Here is a 21,971-nt window from a genome sequence, read left to right as displayed (position 1 = left end):
CGGGATTATGCAGGTGGGCTGGATGTAATCACCAGGGTCCTTACCAGAGAAATGAAGGAGGGAATCAGTCAGAGAAGAAAACCACGTGATGTTGGAAGCAGAGAATGAGGTGATGCCTTTGAAGATGGAGAGGGTCACAAGCCAAGGATTACAAGCAGCCACTAGAAGCTGAAAAAAGCAATGAAGCACATTTTCCCCTCAAAGCCTCCACAAGGAACCAGCCCGGAGGACACCTTGACTTTAACCCACTGAATCTGACTTTGGGCTTTTGTCCTCCAGAGTTGTGAGCGAATAGATTAAGCTTCTACATTTGTGGTAATTTCTTACAGCAGCCATGGTAACTAATACACTCTCTATAAAATTTCCAACAGAATCCAAATACTCTAGAATGATACAAAGTCCTACTGACTGATCTGACCTCTGCCTTTCTTGCCTCTTCCTTCCTGTTTGCTGCACATAGGGCTCCAGTTGTATAAAATCCTTTGCCTTTGTCCCCTAAAGACACCACACTCTTTCACACCTTTGTGCCACAGTGGGTCCTGTTATTCAGAATACCTTTCTCCCACATTAAGCCCAGCCAAGAGACAGCAAGGTCTTAGTTCCTCTGGGAAACCTTCCCTGCTCCCCCTTATCTGCCACTAAGGTTAATTCCCCAAATCTGGGCTAGGTGACCCCCTGCTATGTTTCCACATTACTCTGGCTTATTTTTACTGTGGCTTTGCAAGAAATTCCTCAATTAAGAAAAAGACATCGGGAGGTTCCGTTTCCAAGTAAGATGAAGTAAGCACACTCCACCCTGCCTCTCCCACGAAACGCAGCTGTACAACTCAGACGGAATGCACGGAACAGCTATTTGAGGACTCTTTAAAGTAAACAGTAGCAATTCGATAGTAGAGAAAGCCAGAATTTGAAATACCACTGAGGTGAGTTTCTCGTGTTTTCACTGACATCCTTCACCCAACCTGGAAATGGGCACGAGGGCACAGAGAAATCTCTAGGATAGGACTTTTAGAACTGGCTTTAGGAAGAGGAAAGGGGCTTGCAACATTCAGAAGGAATGGGGAGAAGTCTCCTGTTTATTTTTCCATTCAGGGAAGTTACCACTGAAATTAGAAAATATTTTGAATGAAAATTAAAATACAATACATAGTTATGAAAGTGGCCATCACTACTAGTCCCATGGACATTAAAAGGATAATAAAGGAATATTATGAACAACTCCATACCCATAAATTTGATATCTCAGGTGAAATGGAAATGCAATTGTAACTGTCTCTTACCTAAACAATTACCTTTACTGGCATTCTCTGTTTGTTTATGTAGATTTGAATTACTCTCTGGTGTCATCTGCTCTCAGCCTGAAGAATTTCTTTTAGCCTTTCTTGTAAGGCAGATTGGCTGGCAGCAAATTCTTTCCATTTTTGTGTATCTGAGAATGAATGTATTCTACCTTCTCCACTTCTTCTGTACTGTACTCCCATTATGCTTCTGTGGGTGCACTTAATTGTGTCCAACGTTTCTCTGGGGCTCTGTTCACTTTTCATTTTTTTCCCTCTCTTCCTCAGATTGCATTATCTCAATCTATCTTCAAGTTCAATCATTCTGCTAGCTCAAATCTTTTGCGCCCCTCTAGTAAACATTTAAAAAATTATTTTGTTATTTTTTTGTTTGGGTCTGAATCTGTTGTTCTTTTTACAATTTTTTTTTTTTTTTTAATTTTTGTGCCTTGCCACATGGCCTTTAGGATCTTAGTTCCCCAAGCAGGGAATGAACCTGCACCCTTGGCAGTGAAAGCTTGGAGTCCTAACCACTGGACCACCAGGGAATTACCCCTCTACCAAAATTTTCGTTTTGGTTATTGTACTTTTCAACTCCAGAATTTCCACTGGTTAATATTAATATTAATATTTTCTAGTCCTTCACTGATATTTTCTGTTTGGTGAGATACTTATCACACCTTCCTTAAATTCTTTATGCATCGTTTCCTTTAGTGCTTTGAACATCTTTATGACAGCTGCTTTGAAGTCTTTGTCAGCTGAGGCCACCATTTACACCCCTTCAAAGTGTTTCTATTGCTTGCTTTTTTCCCCCCTGTGTGTGGGTCACACTTTCCTATTTCTTTGCATGTCTTGTATATTTTTTGTTACTATTCTTGTTGAAAATTGGACATTTCAGATAATATAGTGTAGCAACTCTGGATATTAATTTTCCTCCTCTGGGTTGTTGATGCTGTTGTTGTCTGGTCAGTTGTTGTGTTTTTTGTTTGTTTGTTTGTTTAGTGACTTGACAACTAATCTGCAAAATCCATTCCCACATGGTGTGCAGCCTCTGATAACCCTCTTCAGGATTTTTCTTCTTGTTTTTTTCTTTTAACCAGCTTACCTAGGGGCTATCCCTTGACCAGTCTGAGCCACTTATTGGCCAAAGGTTTTGCTTAAGTTTCCATGATTTGTTAGATTTTTTTACCCTGTAAAAAATTAGTAAACAGAAACCTCAATTAAATAGAGTCTCTGGAGACCAGAAGGGGGAGCTCTCATGCCCTGTGATGACAACAGGGCCCAATGAGAAGAAAGACCCCTCTTCTATCCTGACAACAACTCAACCAATGAAGAGCCATGAGCTCTTTGTTTACTATCACCCTCGCAACTTCCTTTTCCCCTCTATAAAAGTGTCTGCTTCGGGCTTCCCTGGTGGCGCAGTGATTGAGAGTCCGCCTGCCGGTGCAGGGGACATGGGTTCGTGCCCCGGTCCACGAAGATCCCACATGCCGCGAAGCGGCTGGGCCCGTGAGCCATGGCCGCTGAGCCTGCGCGTCCGGAGCCTGTGCTCCGCAACGGGAGAGGCCACAACGGTGAGAGGCCTGCGTACCGCAAAAAAAAAACAAAAAAATGTGTCTGCTTCCCTTGCCATGCAGGGACTTGCACACGGCTCACCATGTTTGCAGACCCCAAGTTGCCATTCTCTGCTGATCCTGAACAAAACCATCTTTGCTGGAGAAATATCTGGCTGTCTATTTGTTTTAGGTCAACAGCCCTTTACCATTAGATGTGCATGTGGCTTGGAAGCTGCTGTCGCCATTCAGGGAGTTTACAGTTTTGTCCAACTTTAGCCAGGGACCAGTCGTTCCCTCTCTGATCACTCCTGAGAGGGTGTAGCCTTGTGCATGTACACAGTCTTCCAGAATTCCAGGGATGTGTGTGGTTTTATTTTAAAGCATGGCTTCCTGGGAGTTGTACCTGGGCGACAATAGGTCATTGTTCAGTCAGTGTTTGGCCACAGGTTCTGCTAGGACCCTTGTGCCACTGAGGCTTCCACCCTGTGTTGACAGGTCTGTATGCAGCTTGGAGAATGCCCCCGTGTCTGCTCACATCCTGCTCTGGTTGCTCCTGTGTGGCTGCAGCCGGCACATGCACGTGGCCTTCCCAACTCCCGTGGTTTACTGTGATCCCAGGAGGACTCTTCTTAGCTGTCTCTCTATTAAACTATTCCTCTTTCTGCCATTTGCTTGTTTCTTGAAGTGTCCAGTAAAGAGTTGACTTAGCAGGCTTGCATTACTCAAACCCTGCACACTCCAAAGAAAGGACAGGCTCCTGGGAGATAACCTCTGAGTTCTTGGAATATCCTGCCTGGTAAGAGTGTTTTTGCATGCCTGAGGCCCTGGGCCAAGCTGGGACCTCTGGGAGACTAGAGTCTGAGTAGCTAAGGTTAGTCATATAGGCACTCCATGATACGTGGACACCAAGAAAAACCCTGGACATAAGGCTCAGGTTAATTTCCCTGGTTGACAACCTTTACACATGTTGTCACATATCTTTGCTGGGAGAATTAAGCACTGCATTGTGTGATGCCACTGGAGAGGACACCTGGACACTTTCACCTGGATTTTTCCCTGTGCACCCTTTCCCTGGGCTGATTTAAATCTATGCCTTTTCTCTGTAATAAACCATAACTATGAGTACGACAGCTTTTCTGAGGGCTATGAGTCCTTCTAGCCAATCATCAAGCCTGAAGGTGATCTTGGGGATGCCCGGCTCATGAAGCTACCAGCTTCCTCTTAATTGCTCTCCACCAAGTCCTCCACTCTCTGTCCCGAATCAGAAGTCAAGGCCCTCAAGCAGAGCTGCAGGGTCCTCATGGCCTGCCTTTTTCCTCAGGCAGAAGCCCTTGCCACAGAGCTGGGGGTGGCGGTCTGCTTTTCCTGACTGACATCACCCCCCACTCTACCAGCTGGCCGTCCCTGGTCCTTGCGGCTTCCCCCCTCCTGGCATGGAACCCCTATCCTACGAGTGAGCTGGGGCAGGGAATGACTGTGGCCCCAGTATTCTTTGCCTGCTGTGACTGGGGCAGAGCTGCCACTTGAGTGAGGCTGGGGCTCTTCTCAACAGCACCTGCCAGGACAGAATTCCTGCAACATGGGGCTGGGGATGAGAATGCCAGCAGTTTTCCCCTCCTGGGGTAAAACCATAGTACCGGGCTGGGAGCTGCAGGTAGGGGGAGTGGGAGCCCTGTCTTCTCAAATATACCTGCCTGGAAAAAAAAAAAATATATATATATATGTGTGTGTGTGTGTGTGTGTGTGTGTGTGTGTGTGTGTGTGTGTGTGTGTGTATACCTGCCTGGGATAGAGCTGCCCCAGGGTGTGCCCCACACCATTGCCTTGCAAGAGGCAGGTATAATGACCCTGACTTTATGGAGACGCCCTCCATGGAAGGAATGTGCATTTTTTGCACTCCCCCCCAACACCAACATAGGCTCCCAGGGCAGGAGTTTCAGCCTGCTCCACTGCAGGTTTCCAAGCACCTGAAACAGGGCTTGGCCTGTAGCTTTAGCACTTCAACGTACCTCATAGCATAGGTACAGATCTTTATTTCAAATATGAAATTGCCTGAGAGTATATTGTAAATATTTTTTTCATGTCATTAAATAGTATTCTATGACATAATTTTATTAACCATTTTGTTTGGATACCCCATAATTTTTAAAATCATTTCTCTTGTCTCAGACATACTTCTTTGCTTCCCAAGCTATTCCCACATGCATCATCAGTTTCATCATCCCAATAACCTAGGAGGTAAGCAGGACGGAGGACATTTGCACTTGACAGGTGAGAGAACTGAGAGCCCTATCCCACAAGTTTAGTGACTCGCCCAGCATCACACAGCAAGGTAACGGCAAAGCTGGGACTAGGATGCAGGTATTCTGGCACCAGCCTCGCTCTTTCCATTCTTCAAGGCTGACCTCACTGCATTTTATCTATTATGGCCGCGTCCTCCATTCACCTGACCCACACTGCATTCCCACGGTGGCCGGGATGTTGCCAGGGCTTGTGTGGCCTGTAAACAACAGTGGAACCAAATGAAGGTGTTCCTTACACGCCCACCCCTCAGGTTCTGCCCCATTCATGTTGTAGAGAGGTGGAACATGCCACAGAGACCTAAGAGCCCAAGACAAACAGAGAAAACTGCTGTTCCTGAAAGCTGATGCTCACAGACACCTGGTGCAGCCCACACCTGTCTCTGCAGCTCCGCCCTGGACCATGCTCTTCTCACAGTATCCACTGAAATAGGTGAGTCAAGGCTCACCTCTGTGCTTTGCAGAACGTCATGTGATTGAAGACCGGAAAGGAAAAGTGCCAGCATTACACGCCTCCTCTAAATCTCACCTTGCAGCTAAGTCCAAACAAGCCTGTGAAGTAGGCAGCACTTTACAGGTGAGAAGACAGAATTAGGCTAAGTGCTGTGTCTGGAGACGCCCAAGTACACCATGGAGCTCAACTCTGCTTCCCTCTCCCACCTGTTGTTCTGAATTTTCTGCCATCACAGGTCCATTGTCAGCTGTATGGCTGTTAGCATCAGACTGTGAGGTGCTGTGTGGGATTCCCCCCAGAAGACCCCAGCCTGGGCCTTGGGAGGGGTGTGGCGGAGCCAGGAAGTCCCTCCCTCGCGGTGCCGTATGAAGGTGTCTCGTGGGAAAGGCCAGGCCAGGGAACCCAAGGAACCAGACACGCGTGGCTCTTGCCAGGTGACCCATGATGGGAGCTCCCTGACCTGGGTGTTTCAGGCTTCTGGAAGGAGGCAGCTTCTTCCCTGACATCTGAGCAGCTTCTTGGCCTGGACCGGCAGCAGGCCCAGGATCCCCAGGGGAGAGGAGTTTGCTCTGGGCCCAGGAGAGCAACGGACCTTTCCATGTTGTCCTCCTGGCTGCCGTGGCTTTGCCCTTTTCCTACTAAGCCCTCTTCTGCACTGCTCCTGGGCTCTGAGCAGGACGAGGACCCTCTGCCTTGAGGAGGGGTGGGCTCCTGTGGCCCCCAGCCCTTGCCTCCGATCTCAGCACACCCACCGCTGATGTCACCCCGGTCTCCGCCCCGCGGTTCTCCACTGCCCTCAGGAAACGCCAGGGCTCAGCACATCCTGGCCCTACTCTGCATCCTCACTTCTCCCTCCCAGTCCCCACTCACACCTAGGCATCTCCTAAGACGCTCGTGCTCCCAGCACACACTTGCGCCCATGCTTTGCCTACGTGCACATCGTCCGGCCTCCTTCACAGGCTCCCCAGCTCGCTCCTAAGCCTCCCTCGGGTATCAGGAATCCGCGCAGGCGCACAGGGCTCCAAGCTAGCGCTTCCCACGCGCCTGGCTCCTGCGGCATCTCCTCTGTTCCAGGGCAGGGCTGAGTGCTTGTCTCCGGATGCTGCCTCCTGTCCGAATCCCTAGCTGCGGGGGTGAAGCTGTTGCTGCTTGCTGTTGACCTTGTTGCTGTTGTGCGCCTGCCCGTCTCCACTGCGAGATACCAGGCTCCTCCAGGGGGCGCATGTCAGCCCCTCTAGCCCTCCAGCCTGCCACAGGGCAGCTGCTCAGCAAACCCTTGAATGAAAATTGTCTCTCCTATTATAAAAATTACATCTGTGGTAACAAAATAACTCGGCGTGAGGCGCTCCCCATGTGTCCGGTGCCTTATAGACACTATTTCATCCTAAAATGAGGAGGGTGTTCTTATCTTTTTTCTGCAGATTTCCTTACTGAAGCTCGGAACAGCTGCTTGCCCAGGCTACGTAGTGGTGGCATTTGCGTTTGGAAAGGTCTCTCTGACTCCCCATATCTGGGTGCACAAACATCGACTTGTGAGCCTTGCTGGATCCCCGGAGATGGGGCTGAACAAGACTTCAGGGTCCCAGGTTTCCCTGAGAGGGTGGGCGCCTCTTAGATGAGTGGATGCGGTCGGGAGATTCCAGTGAATGACTGTGTGTGCACGGTGAGGACGCCGCCGTGCCTCTTCCCACCAGCACGTGGCACTGGGTTCTGACCTGCTGCCCCGCGGATCCCCCCGCCTGCCCCGCTCCAGTCTCTCGGGCCAGAGGCAGCGTGGCCGCCCATCCAAAGGCCTGGCAGCAGCTCCTTCCCAGCAGGCGGGCAGCGCCTGCCCTCCTGACCTGCTGCACGGGAGGTCTCCCCAGGCTGAAGGGACCGCTCCCGGCTCCTGGCTGCAGCGCACTCGTGCCCACAGTTCCTAGCTATGTCTCTCCAGGGGAAGAGAGTGGCCTTCCTTTCCCTGAGGAGACATAGCTGCGTGAGAAACAACACGGCACAATGTACTGATTTGCACCAGAGCCCGCCCAGGGGCCTTCACAGGCTCTCCTCCCGACCATGAAGTAATGAGCCACAGGCCAGCTGGGCCCACCCACCGGGGGCTGGCAGGTGATGCCTGCCGCCATCTACAGACGCGTCCTGACTTGAGTCCTCATGGCCCTGCTTTTCCCAGGTCCCGCTCCCACCCCCACAAGGCCACCAGACAGAAGAAAGGCACGTGCTGACCTCTGGTCATGCAGACGGTCGAATCCCCGCTTCAGCTGGTACCCATCCTTCTCCACATGCCAACATAGCTGCGCAACCGTAGCGGTCACATATCGCACAAAGCTGGAGAGCTCCACCTCCCCCCTGCCCTCTCTGCAGCCCTGCCTGGGGGCCTCAGTAGGTGGTCGCCCCAGTTTAGCAGATAGACCTACTCAGAGGGACTGAGAGAACTGCTCGTGGTGGGATGTGGGTGTGGCAGCCCCAGGAGGGCCCGCACCTGGCGGTCCGAGGCGGCTCTGCAGACTCATGGTTGGTCTGGAGCCCATCACACCTGCACAGGGAGGGGGCCACTCCCTCGGACACAGAAGCACATGCACGGCAGAGGCCCTGGTGGCCCAGAACGTCATCACGAAGGGTCTCACTGAAAAGCCTAGATTGCTGGAGGCCACCCAGTATGGTGGGAAAATGGGGGCGTTGATGTTGGGTCTTGCTCTACCTCCACCCCTCTGCCTGTCACCCCCTGGAGTCTGAATTGATTCATCAGCAAAATGAGGCCTCTGTTAGGAGGGACACCTGCCTGCCTGCTGCCGCTGCACCCCCGCTAGAGGCTCTGCCATCCTTACAGTCTGTCCCCTCTGCCCACTGGCCACGTGCCCTGTTGTGTTAGGATACGTGCAGCTGTACCAGAGGGACAGAGGCATTTGGCCAATTTGGAGGATCTGGAGTTGGGAATCCAGTCAAGAGCCATTTAGTGCTGGTTTGGGCCACAGACAAGCTGGGGAGGTGGGTTCCGGAGCCGGCCTCACTGGAGGAGAGTAGAACCAGATCCCGGAGAAAAACAGTCCTTGAACGTGAAGACCCATCGCTAGCTGTGTCAGCAGCTCTCTGACAGACACACAAGGGTCACCAGAAGTGCCTGCTCCCTGAGGTGCCTTGAGAGGTGATTCTGCCTGCACAAAGATGGACACGGGACGCTCAGGCAAAGCGGCCGCTGCTCTGTGCGTCAGACACAAAATCATGCCGACCACAATCACGGCTAGGAAGATGTGGTACAGGCGGCTCTGGGGCCTGGTGGGAGCCTCTCTGGGAGTGTTGGGGACTCCTTCCTTTCTCCCTGGGAGACGTGTCCCTCCGTCCTGGCATGTCACTCTGAGGATGCCCTGGACGTGGGAGTTTCTTCAGGGAGTCACACAGCTCCTGGGCTGGGCTGGGACTGGGGCCTCCAAGCGATGCACACACTGTGTTTCCCGAACATGTGGGGGATTGACAACTGTCCTGTTTCCTCAGTGCATAGATGCCACGAAGTTAATGATAGCTTTGGAGAGGGAAGACGAAATCACTTTTAAATGTACACATCAATTATAAATGCACCTTGATGTCAGAAGTATCAAACTGCTTTTTGAAAAGTGCATGTTAAGCTCCAGGAAAGGTGGATTGTTGCCTTGCCTCTCAAGAGCTTTGAAGTGCGACTCCCCTAGGTTCCACAGCAAGAAGGTGGCCCGGCCAGCCCTTTGGAGTGACCCCAGGAGCCGCGTGGCTGCTGTATCCCTACTGACAGCTTGGGCATGGGGCCCCGGTCAGAGATGCCTCTGTGAACAGCAAAGGTGGCAACTCTCCAAATAGGGCACAGAAAACTTCCATGCACCCCTGTCTCCCTCCCCGTCTCTGCGCCCCTGTGACGTGACACTGAACACTTGACAGGGTATCCCCGTCCCAAGGCCCCCGTGAAGAGCCAGAGCTTCCCCAGATCCCAGCGCCCTCCTGGGGCTCTTTAGGAGCTGCTTGACCAGGTTGGCACTGGACCATTTTTAGAGAGAAACAAACACGCTCTGAGAACTTGTGCTGCTGAAGGACATAGAGGGGGGCTGTGAAAGCCTCCGATCTGAGGGAGGGGCAGGGAGGTGCTCCTGGGCTGGGGCTGTGGACGAGGAGGCAAAGTGGGGGCAGCAGGTGAGACCCCACGAGCGGCCCTCTACTCCCCTGGGGCGCACGCAGGCCGGCAGCACCTCCTCGCCGGGCAGGCTTGATTTTCTCTTCTCACCTCTCTGCTTTGGCACCAGCTTTCCTCCCTGGCATTGGCTGGGGTGAAGGATCAGAGATGTCCAGGGCCCGCCCAGCCTGTCTGAGGCCCAGCCCACTGTCCTCCAGGCAGCGTCCCTGGCCAGGTCCCTTGTGCACCAAGACTGTCAGCCAGTGCCCGCCCTGGGCTTCAGGGCTCAGTGCCCTCCCTCTGGGCACCTGATCCCCAGGCGTGCCAACCCCTCCAGGCCCTTGCTGCAGCCCCACCATGGCCCATCCCCCATGGGTAGTGTCTGACTCTTTGTCCCACTAACATGGACAATCTACCCATCCCCTACTACCCAGGTCTCAGCGATGTGGAGCAAAGGGCCATGTTCCCGGTCTCCTCACTGAAACACGCACAGAGCTGCCACCTCACTCAACGCTCCGTGCTGGGCACTAGAGAGGGAGAAAGAGAAACAGTAATTTGTGGCCCTGGTCCTCACGAGCTCACAAGCCAGAGCAGGTCTCCTAGACTGCCGTCCACAGGCTTGGTGGGCCTCTGGGATTGCAAGCAGAGGGTGCATGCACACCAAAGCAGGGGTGTGTCCAGCCTGCGGGTCACAGCCTCCACCGAATGCGCAGAAGGTCGCTGGCCTGGTGCTCAGGAGAATTCAGAACCACCTACTGGGGGCATGTGTGTGGCTGGGCTCTGTCTCCCTCATGGCTTGGTCTCCCCATCACAAGGCCTGCGATGAAACAGGACTTGGCAGGTGCTGTAGATGGAACGAATGAACTGCACTTCTGGGATCAAATCAGAACACTGGGCCAGAGTGCCGGCCACTTTAGATTGGATCTGAGCCTGAGGGAGTGGCCACCTCCCAGGGGCGGCTTCAGACGGCGGTCCTGAGACAGGGTGGGAGCTCATTTGCCCTGGAGAAAGCTCCTGTCTTGTGCAAACTCCATCACACTGCAAATACAGCCCTTCTCCTGCCTGGAGACAGGGACCTCAGAGCTCCTCCCAGCCGGCCCCAGTGTCCTGTGTCCAGGCCTCCTTCCCCACTGCATCGGGGAGTTCCTGCTTCCATATGGCCTCTCCAGCACCTGTGGTCTCCACTTGACCAGTCAGCTTCAGCCAGAGGTGACCGGCCACACGTGTCCCTATCCAGAGGCTCAGCTCCCGCCGCGTTCCTGAGACTGTGGCCAGGGGAGGGTGACAGCCATGTGGTCCGTGTGACAACAATGAGGAGGGTAGGTGGAGCTGGGCACTAGGCTGCGTGCTGCACGGGGGTGAGGCCACACGGGCTGTCCCTTCAGAGCTTCCCTGCTCCCCATCCACCCGTGGTCCGTGTCTTACTCATCACCCTTCGGGTGGAGGCTGTGTCTTCTCTCAGCCAGTGTTTTCCCTGGTGAATCCTCTCCTGACATTTTATCAACTCCAGAACTCACAGAGAGAGACGGGACTGAGGCAGCCTCAGGAGGGGACAGAATGCCAAATGTGCTCCCACCCTGGGGTCCAGTCCTCCGAGGGGCCTCACTCTTGAAAACTCAAGGTCCCCAGGCCACGTATTTTACCAACGGGAGCTCACCGACTTTCACGATCTGACAGATGGTGTTATCCCCATTTTACAGAGAAACTGAGGATTCGGATGGCTGAGCCGCACCCCATTCACAGCTAGGATTTGGAGTGCCCCTAAGTCCACCGTGGTGATGGAAACCTCCTCTGTCTTACAAGGTCTCCCACATCTCCTTATGGCTCTTCCCCATTGAGGAATTCAGACTCCAGGTGAGAAGCAGATGTTCTGGGACAGAGGCAGGGTCCCCAGCTCCCCGCTGGTCAGCATGGCCCCAGCACGGAGCAGCGTGCAGAGGGCCTGCAGTGCTGGGCAAGGCCAGTCTCCTGGGTGAGAGGGGACAACCTGCTTCTGGAGGCTGGAGCTGGCTGGGCGGGGGTGGGGGAAGCTGGGGGAGGGGCTCAGAGCACCAACTCTGCTGGGCTCAGCAAGTCAGGAATCCAAGCGGGGCTCTGCACCATGGTCCACAGCAGAATCACAGAATCACCCCAAGCCTTTTCCCAAATACTCGCCGGGCCCCCTCTGGAGAGTTGAGTCACTGGGGCCAGGAGGGCCTCGGCATGTATCCGTGGATATAGCTCTCAGAGGTTGGATATGCACCCGACTCAGTTCCAATGAGCAAGGACAACAGTGGCCATGAAACGCAGGAGCCACTCTGGCGTCTCAGTGGAGCCCGGTGTCCTCCTGTGGAACGTGAACAATGTCATGGAGCATCACCGTCAGGCAAGGCACCCTGGGGCTGTGATGGAGCCCCTCCATGTTCACGGGCACAGATGGAACACACACGTCCAGGCCACAGAGAGCAAAGAGCCGGCTACGCCGGGTGACGGCGGCTGCTTCGTCAACCCCAGGTTTAGCTTCAGACCAATTGTTTCTCCTCCTGGGTGAGATTTATTAAGTCACCCAATCACAGAATTGCTCCTGCTTCCTGAAATCTCCCCAAACCCACGTCACCAGGCCAACTCCAGCAGGAAGTCCTTTCCAACACCACGTCACAGAGCTGCAGGTAGGCACTGCACCCTCCCGGGAACACAATGCCTGACTCTCGGGGTGAAGGCACCGGCTGACGAAGCATCCCCAGGCCCTACGCCTCTCACAGGACCAGCCAGCAATGACACACCAGTGGCATGTGCCTAGGACACCTCAGCTGACTAAACCAGAATCCCTCATCTCTATCTTAGACGGGGCCTCCGTCTCACTGGCCATCCGCTGCCCCATAACCACTGTAGTCTCTGTGCCCGTGGCACCGCAGGAAGGGGGTGAAGAAAGCAAAGGGATTGTTTTCAAGGAGGGAGGAGTGCTTTGAGATGCTCTGGCTAAGAGATCTAAGGCCGGTTCCTCCAGAGAGAGACCCCAGCTCTATCGACGTATAATTGACATTTGGTAAACGGCACACATTGGAGGTAGGACTTGAGGGTTTCCGACATGTGTATGCACCGCGAAACTGTCACCAGACAGGACAATGAACGTCTCACGTCCCCACCAGCTCATGCCCCTCTGCCGTCCCACTCTCCGACCCCCACCTGCCCCGCACCCTGTTTTCCGTCACTAGAGACTCGTCAGTATTGTCTAGAGTTTTAGATCAATGCAGCCAGGCAGCATTCGGGCTGCTCTCATTCAGCCACATTCTCTGGAGATTCATCCAGGTTGGGGTGTGTACCAGCGGTCCACACCTCTCTCGCTGAGTGGTGTTCCGCGGATGTACCTCCGTTCAGTTGTTGCCCACTTTCTCACAAGGCTCAGTCTTCACGCGAGGAAAACCACCTTCCAGGACTTTGGCTCCTCTGGGAGTGTCACATAGTCCGAGCTCTTCTGTGAAAACGCACCTTGTCCCATAACAGGCGCTGCACCAGCAGTGTCGGCCTGAGCAGCATCCTCACGTGGCCCCGTATCAGGAGGTGGGTTTCCACTCAACTCCACTGGTTACAAGGACGGATATTTGTTTGGGGGAAGAGAGAAACAGGGAAGGGGAAAGAAAAGCACAGGAGATGAGTAACAGCCGTCGAGTGCTCACTCTGCGCTGGGTGACGCGTGTGCTTTTCCGCGTTTTCATTATCATTTAACTTTCACAACACCCCTGGGAGTGCGGGGTTCCGATGACGGTGCCCGTGAGCACTGAGCCCCACGGGAGAGCTGGTCTACGCCGCCCCAGCCCCGGGCCCACCGCCAATGCCGGGGGCCCCGGGAGGTCGGTCAGCACCACACAGCGCAGCTTCCCGGCCCAGGCCCCACTCCAAGAAGGTCACTTCTCAAGCTCAGGAAATCTTCACCTCATTGGCTAGAAGCCGCCAGGAGAGACAAATTGCCTCTTTGGTACACACGTTACACGGCGAACACCCATGGCACTTGGGGCTGCCTGGGGGGCCGGGGTCTATGGCGGACCACTGCTGGGATTCAGCCACGGTCACGCCCAGTCATCAGGAAAGCACATACGCCCCTCGGATACAACAGGGTGGTGTGAAGGTCAGAGGGCGACTTATGGTCTGGCCTCGGCTTCAGTCCAGAGAAACCCCGAGAACGGCCCTGTCCCTGTGGGGAGCGCAGGCGGCTCCAAGGTCTATACATCAGTGCTTCTCAGCTCAGCCGTGCCCTGGAGTCACCTGCGAGCCTAGGAACCAGGGCCCGGGCCCCAGGCCTGGGTTCCAACCCACTCAGTCTGTGTAGCTGGTGATTCTGACGTGCAGCTGTGCTGAGAGCTGCAGCCTCGGGTCCCAGGTGTGCAGGGCCCTGGCTGTACTGGCCTGAGCCGCCAAGGAAGCAGTCCATTCACCCGTCGCTTGTGCTCCAAAGTCATATTCTTGTCATTTACTTAACCAGATGCCATTGAGCACGGCTCCGTCCAGGTCCTGGATGTCACCCTCCCACCTGCACTGCTCAGGCATCTAGACAGGCAGGAGATCCAGAGGCCAGCTGCAGCCCCTGGGAGATGACTGAGGAGGGGGTCCCTCTCCCACTCTCCTCCCTGACCCCCCGACGCCTCCACCATGGACAGCAAGTGCGTGAGAACAGGAAGAGGATTTCTCTGTTTCCTTTTTCCTGTTTCCGGTTTGTGCTGATTGGTTCATTATATGGTCGATTTTTAAATTATGTGATATAGGATACAAAAAAAATTTATGTATGCTATGAAATAATAATAAGACAAACACTCATGCATCTACCTCCCAATATCAAATATGATGAGTTTTGAATTAGTACATTCATTAATTACTAAGTACAATGGAAGCATCGTCTCCACTCTGCTGTGGGGTTTTCATATGGTGTACATGGGGTATGAAATGGCTTGTTTTTGTGTCATTGTGGCACGTCATATGTGAGAGTAAATGGAAAAGCTGGGAACTTGGGGGAAAAGAAAATTATAATGTGTAGTCATGGAGTCTTCTAAGAACAGTATGAAATAGAAATATACAGTAAGTTGACCCTTAATAAAAGTATACTTAAATGAATGTGTGCACGGAGGAATGAGAGACAGTTATAACTCAGTGTGCTCCTATGACTGAGGGAAGATGAGCTGCAAAGACAGCACAGAGAAGGGGTCCAAAGGGGAGACAAGGAAGCATCAAGGAAGACTTCCTGGAGGAGGTGATATGGTGGGGAGGCTAGTGTGGTGTGGAGGTACCCCAGGGAAGGGCAGCCTGTGAGCGTGGGGACACCACTCAACCCCTTGACCAGTGGCACATGAGTCACCATAGGAGGGGCTGCAGGGCCTCACAGGCAGGACCACCCACACCCCCCAGAGGGCTCACCCTGGGTACCCAGGAGGGTCCAGGAGCCAGGCAATAAACCTCACAACCTTACAGCTGGCGAGAAGGAGACTGCCTATTTCAGAGATGAGGAAACCATGAAAGGACTCCTGAAAGACAGAGCACTTCTCAGGAGCCAGAGCGCAGGGACACTGCCCAGTTCTACCTGGCAGGAGAAGCAAACAAAACATTTGGGGCCAGCAAGCCCTACACAGTACCAAGAGTGAATTCAAGCCCAGCAACTCCCTGAGGTTATAAACAGTGGCTGGAGTCTCAGGCTGGCCCTGAAAGGACCACTAGCACTGGCTGGCGTCCGAGGGGAGGACAGGCACCCAGAAATGGGGAGGCTGGGCCCCCGAAGTCTAGAGAGCTGGGCTGAGCTTGGCCCAAGCTTGGAGAGAAGGTTGTGGGGATACGTCTCTAGAACCAACAACCCCGGGCAGCCTACTCAGGCCCCCTGGACGAGGGGCTCCCTCGGGGCACTGACCTGGCCCAGGTTTTCCTCCTGCTGGTTGATTCATTCCCAGGCTCAGCTAGCATTTCCCAGGACACGATGCTCCAAACCCCAGCCCCACCCTCTCAGAGCCTTCACCCCAGAGGAAGAGAGCAGGACTCAGAATTTGGACGTGCTTGGAAAGCATATTTTGAACGGCTGGGTGGAGGGGACCTGGTGAGGTCAAGGTTGTTTCCTGAGTTCGCAGAGGGAGCAGAAGGAAGGTCTGGAGTAAAAGCACAGGGGGCCTCTGGCCTCTGGCCACAGCAGAGTCTTGTGAAGGGCTGCGCGGAAGAGAAGGCCCCGGGGCAGAGGAAGCACCGGACCTCTAAGCAGCATGACGGGCCAAGGATGGCAGAGTCCAGGGTGTTGGGGAAACAGCAGCCCTGGGGAGGCACTGAGGGCCTCATGGCAGACAGCTGATTCCCAGAGCTGGTCTGTGCCACCCACTCTGCCCTCTCCTCTCTCTGTCATCCCAAGAGACCAGCCTCTTTAGGACTCAAGGGGACAGCCTCCTCATGACCTCTCACAGGGCAGGGTCTGTGTGACTCCAGGTGCCTGTTGTGACCTTTACCCAGAAGAGCTGGAATATGTGGGTGACTCCCTAGCAAATGCCCCTGGGACCTGGGGTGCACACCCCTCACGCCTAAGGTTGACAGGCTGAGCGAGTCCTGGTGGGACTTTAATTGCGTGCGGGGTATTTGCTGCTTTCCTGCCCAGCATCTGAACAGCAGTCCTGACTGGGGGGAGGAAAGGATCCCAGGACAATTGAGAAACTGGGCCCCATCCATCTTGGTAACAGAAAGGGGGGCAGATTTCCTCCCTTCCCACCCTCCGGAGGGCAGCTCGGCTCAGATCCAGGTAGGACGGTGGATGTTGAGAACAGACCTAACCACCTGCAAGAGGGAGGTGGACATATTCTCAGAGGTGCGACAGAGCTGACTGTCCAGAAGCAGCCCCGCCAGAGGCGTCCTCAGCAGCTGGCCTGTCGAGCAGGACCGATTGTGCCCCAAGTTCTTTTGATTCCCACCCAAGCTGGGTCCTGGGAGCTACCCCACACCCTGACAAGACAGTTCTTTTTTTTTTTTTTTCACTTAACTGAAAGTCTATTTTTGCCTTTTGCAACCAAGAGCATTCACTAGTAAAGAAATTGTTACTAGGGTGATTATAGATAACAGACCCTTAAAGAAAGGGGGAGGGAAGTGCTGGGATTGGTTAATCCACCAATTTGAGGTCAAAGGCAGTGAAAATATATTGGGAATTAAGTTACGGAACTCTGGCACCTCATTGCATGCATGGCGACCGCCTAATTCTATCAGCTGTGACCAAGTCTACTAGGGGCTTTGGGGGGAAATGTGACTTTGCTATAAAACCTGAGGAAAAGGCATGAAGATCTCAAGTACTATGGGGTGAGCCTGTTTCTTCGAACTACCCCGGCGAGATTAAAGAGAGAGAATAGCTAACTCAAATCCCTGAACTCCCAGGACTCCCTCTGACTGTACGTAAAGTGTTTCCTCTCTTTTGCAGCCTCAAGCCTGAGATATCCCTGAACCAGGAGCAGTCTGATTCCACCAATCTGTGGATTGGTAAATTATAAAGCTGGTTGAATGGATTGCTTCCCTGCTCCTTGAATGCAAGTCAGAGCATCATTTAGAAACGACGGAGAGCCCTGGCCTTAGGAATGGCCATCTATTAGGGGATTCACAAACCCACTCAGCCCCTGCTCCCCTCTCTGGCTGCTTCAAGAGCCTGTGATCACCTTGCCCTGTAAAGTGAGGCCAGTTCTCCTCATGTCCACCCCTGCTCTCTTCCCTGCCTCCAGAACAAAAAGCAGAGTCAGATCTCAGCATGGCCGTGGGAACCAACTACCAACTCAAACTGTGGAGGAAAAGGCTCACGTTTCAGAAAATTATTACTCTGCCAACATGTACTGGCAAAGACCTGGGGAAATGGGTGGGGATGGATTGTGAGAGCATCTGACCGTGGAGGGATGAACAACATTGTGGGTCAGGATGAATGTGTTGACGTGGGGGCGTGCACTCGTTCTGCAGGCGGCAAGCTAGCTCCAGCAGCCAAGGTGTGCTCCAGCAGCCGACCTGCTGGTTCACTAAAACCTCAGCTTGATATTGGCTCCCCACGAATTGAAATGGAAAGGGCAAAAATTCCTTGAAGGAATCCAAATATCTGAAGGAACAGAGTGTCGGGGTGGATTTATCAAGAGCAACCTGCTCCCCATGCCTTAACTGTGTCCCCTGTGGAGCCAAACAGACACAGGGGCACAGAGAAATACTTTGGCAAGGAGGATGTCAACATCTTGGAAAATTGCCATAAATGCTATTCTCTGTCAGCTGGAGATGCTGATGAGAAACGCTATCTTTGGTGGCAGATGGGATGACAGAGGATGAGAAGCAACATTAAAGTGCCAGAAGCCAACGTGAATGTCTGATGCCACAGCTCTTTGGCATCAACTCATCGATCACGGGGCTGCCGGGACTGAAATGGATGGGCAACACCCATGGGGTCCTATTGGACTTGTGTAATATTGAGAAAAAATGTAAAAAAAAAGTAGACAAAAGGCTCTTAGTGTGCCTAGAACAGTGTGTGGCAGATAGTAGGTGTTCAATAAATATTCACTGATTAAACTCTACTGCCCCTTGCCTAATTCCCAGGCTTGAGTCAACAGACCCAGAGCCCCTTCAATGAAGGGGAGACTGGTAACCTGCAATAACATCCTAAGCAAATAGTACTATGAATCTTCTGAAGGCTCCTGTACTGAGAAACACCTGGACCTTTCAGAAGTTAGTGAACACTGGCTCTGTGCTAACATGAATTCCTGGCCTATGGGAGGTGGCAGGCATGTCTGGTCATAAACGGAAGCTTGCCATGCATCCACTTCACGGTAGCCCACCGGAATCCTGAATCTGTCCTACCGAGACTTCCCCAGCTCCAGAGTGTTCACCTGGCAAAGTCACGCTCAGTCCCTGGTAGAAACTCCACCCCATTCCTTCACTCATGATGTGGAGACTGTGGTAGAAAAGGGTAACTCGAAGCCTCTGGAACACCCCCTCCCCTCCAAACTAGGGAATCAAAAGCAATACTTCATCTCTGGCGACTAAGAAATCACCAGCCAAGGAGTAGAAATCCCTACTGCAGCCCTTTTCAACTTCCCAGCTTGGCTTGTTCAGAAGACATGGGACCTTGAAGAATGCCAGTGGACAGTTTTAGGTTCAACTGTGTGGATTCTCCTGTGCTGTCTCACAAGCAATCTCCTTAAATGGAACAAATCTGTTAAATCCTTGTCCATTAATCTGGCAAAAAGTGTACGTGTGTGTGCGTGTGTGCGTGCGTGCGTGTGTGTGTGTTTCTTGTCTCAACTGCTGATTCAGGGTTCATCAGAAGTCAGGTGCTTTCCCCACGAGAGGCACAGCAACATAGCTTCACCACCCTCCTTCAGGGCTTCACTGATTCGTGCCGTAATTTAGTGAGCAGAGACCTTGACCTTTCTGCCCCAAAGGACCTCATGCTGGTCTGTGGCACCACACTGACAGCACTGGGACAACAGCAAGTAGCAAGGTACCCTAATGTGTACTGGAGTGTGGGGCAAAAATTCCATGAAAACGGGGACTTTCCGGTTCAGCGAAGCCTCCAGGCAGGCAGCAGAGGTGTCCAGTTTTCTGGAACATTTTGGATAGCGCTTTGAAAGCGAAAGGCATGTCGCTGGACTTCGGCCCCCTACCACCAAGAAAGACGCACAGTGCCGGGCAGGTGTCTGGAGTTTTGAAGCAACGTATTCCTCCTCGGATGTGCCGCTCCAACTCATTCTCTGGGTGATCCCAAAGGCTGTGGGCAAGCTCTCTGCTCTCCTTGCACTGTGAAGGGCTCTCTCACAAGGCTGTCATGCCCCGTTGGTTTCCACAGTGCTCAGAGCAGAGCAAGTCCCAACAGAAGTCTCAGCTGAGGCCTGGAGTTTGAGGGACTGTTCTTCCTCCTGGACCTTGGTGGACACTGTGTCTCTGTTATCAGAGTCTGACCGTGGGGCTCCAACGATCTGAGCTCCCTAGGACGGAGCAGCATTCTTGATCAAGCAAGCAACCAAGTCAGGCACCCATCACCGAATGGTCAGTTTAGGCCCCGGCCCAGGAGGGGTCAGGACGTGGTTCCCTCCGCCTCCCACTCCTGTGGCCTCACGGGGCATAACTTACGACCAGTGTCTGAAGGTAGAGCATGTGTGAATGGCCTTTACAGGTGGCTCTGCAAGATATAGCTGCATAGCCCAAAGTGGACTGCCTGCCATGGTGTTCGGGGCCCCTCCCGAGGGTGGCTCTGCAGGGCAGCAGAAAGGGAGATCCTTTGAGAGGCATGTCTGCTCATCCCCATGGTATGCACAGAGAGAGGCCTGAGGTGTCTCAGGACCTCCAGGGACCCTAGGGTAGGCACCAGGTACTGGGGACAACGAGGGGTGGAAAGGCCTCTGGGGACCGGCTGGGAACGTGAGGAAAGTGTGTCCCATGAGAATACTTCCCCAAAGGCCCTCCTTCCGAGGAGGCGGGCAGGCAAGGTGGTTGCTCTGGGATGTCCAGTGACCTCTTTCCCAAGCCACACCTGCCTGTTTCCTGAGCTTCTGATTCTGCCTGGCAGACTTCCCCTCACCTGGGTGACCTGTGACCACTGCCATGGGTGGGGAAGGACGAAGGTCCCAGGCTCACTGCTCTATAAACACACGTATGTTTTGTAGTAAGATCCTCGCAACCACCTTCAAAGGTGTGGAATTGTTGTCCACAGTTTCCAAACGGGAAAACAAAGACCAGCAAATCAGAATTCAAAGGAGGGTACGGGGGGCCTGTGTGTTCAGAGCCGCAGCTCTCACACCTGCCAGGTTCCCCTGTTCTTCAAAGGTCTCTCCTGCACTCACTAAGTTTCTGAAAGGCTCCGTCCCTCTCCCCTCCCAATGTTTGTATGCATGAATTATCCCTGTGGTGTGAGCTGATTCACATGCTGCTATTCCAGACTGGCTGAGGGCAGGGCTCCGGCAGGTCCAGCTCTGGGTCATCTGCCTTCTTGCCACTTTCCCCAGAGCTCTCAGCGCCAGAGAACTTTACCTGGACCCTGCAGTCTGCGCTCTAGGAGGAGGTGGCCTCAGAGCCAAGCAGAGCAGCTCCTCCCACCATGGACAGCCCCACTGTCTGGCTGCCCAGTGCACAGCTGCCCACTCTGGGGCCTGTCACTCTGACAACACTTCCCTGACTTCCCTGCCTCTGGTTTTATGCAGTTGGTCCCAGGCAGAGCCAACCCCATCCGTTTCTCACCTGGGGAGGTGGAGCTTGGCAATCTGCAGCCTACTGCTCCCCATGGGACCCCCGTCGGGGCATGGGAGGTAAGGGTGCCCCAGAGGAACTGGACACACGGACACTAATGAGTAGTCCAGGAACTTGGGCCTGGGAAGGGGCGCACTCCGTGCAGAAGTCTAACACTCCCCAGGTTCCTGTTTCCCTCCCCCTGCTTAGACACCCCTTCCTCAGAACAGTGTCCCAACCCGGTCGGTATGCTCCCTCGGTACCTCGGGTATCCTCAGCCCGGGAAATAACAATATCAACCTCTTCCTGGGCACCAACTGGGCCAGGCACAAGCCGTCCTTCCCGGAACCGGCGATCCTACATGGAAGGGCCGAGGCTGCCAAGCGCCCTGCGTGCCGAGAGCGAGCAGGTGCGGGGGAGGCCGGGCACTGGGCGGTCTCCTTCGCTGAGGGTGGCCCGGGACAGCCGTCCAGCCCGCCTCCAACGGGCACCTCTCCTTCTCCGCGATCTGGGCGGCAACGCTCTCGGTCTCCCGATCGGCACGTTGGAAAGTTGGCAGGGAGCGCCCGGGGTGCCCCCACCCACCCGGGGGCCCAGCGGTCAGCCCGGGGAGCAGCGGTGCGCGTCGGCTCTGCTCCCCACGCGTGGCCAGACGCCGCCCAGCTCTGACCGCGGGCCCCGGGACGCCGCCTCTCACCTTAAAGAAGCTCCGGAGGAAGTGCACGACGCTGAGCATGGTGGCCCACTCGCAGCACCGAGAGCCAAGCCGCCGAGCCAGGCTCCCGGAACGGCGCCTCGCGCCCCGCCCCCGGCCCGCCCCGGCCGCCCAGACGCACCGCCTCCTCGCGCCCCGACGCTCGGGCACCCCAGGACCACAGGCGCGTCCGATACACACGGACGCCCGCCGGCGAGCTCCGCGGACACGGCCCGGGGGCCCAAGGAGTCCCCCTCCTGTGGCTCGTCCAGCGCCCCGCGGAGTTCCTGGGCGGACCGGGAGCCTGGGAGTGTTTAATAAGAAAGAACGTGCCCCGCACATCTGCACAAACGCCGCACCCAGGAGCGCATCCGCATCCTACGCGGCGT

At 54.2% G+C, this 21,971-nt stretch overlaps 1 protein-coding gene across 1 annotated transcript in view; it reads right to left on the bottom strand.

Annotated features, from left to right (window-relative positions):
• The window catches only part of LOC113607273 (uncharacterized), a 253,782-nt gene extending 232,109 nt beyond the window's left edge, over positions 1 to 21,673 (bottom strand). Inside the window, 1 exon segment of the mRNA XM_027082476.1 lies at positions 21,586 to 21,673. Within this exon segment, the coding sequence (XP_026938277.1) occupies positions 21,586 to 21,624 (39 nt within the window). The 5' untranslated portion in view covers positions 21,625 to 21,673.
• Positions 21,674 to 21,971: the final 298 nt, after the last annotated feature.

Source organism: Aethalodelphis obliquidens, unplaced genomic scaffold, assembly GCF_003676395.1.
Source record: "Aethalodelphis obliquidens isolate GAN/ISIS:26980383/991018 unplaced genomic scaffold, ASM367639v1 scaffold47, whole genome shotgun sequence".
In the NCBI taxonomy this organism is placed as follows: domain Eukaryota; kingdom Metazoa; phylum Chordata; class Mammalia; order Artiodactyla; family Delphinidae; genus Aethalodelphis; species Aethalodelphis obliquidens.
Note: the sequence above shows the minus strand (reverse complement) of the source record. Positions and strands in the feature narration are given on the sequence as shown.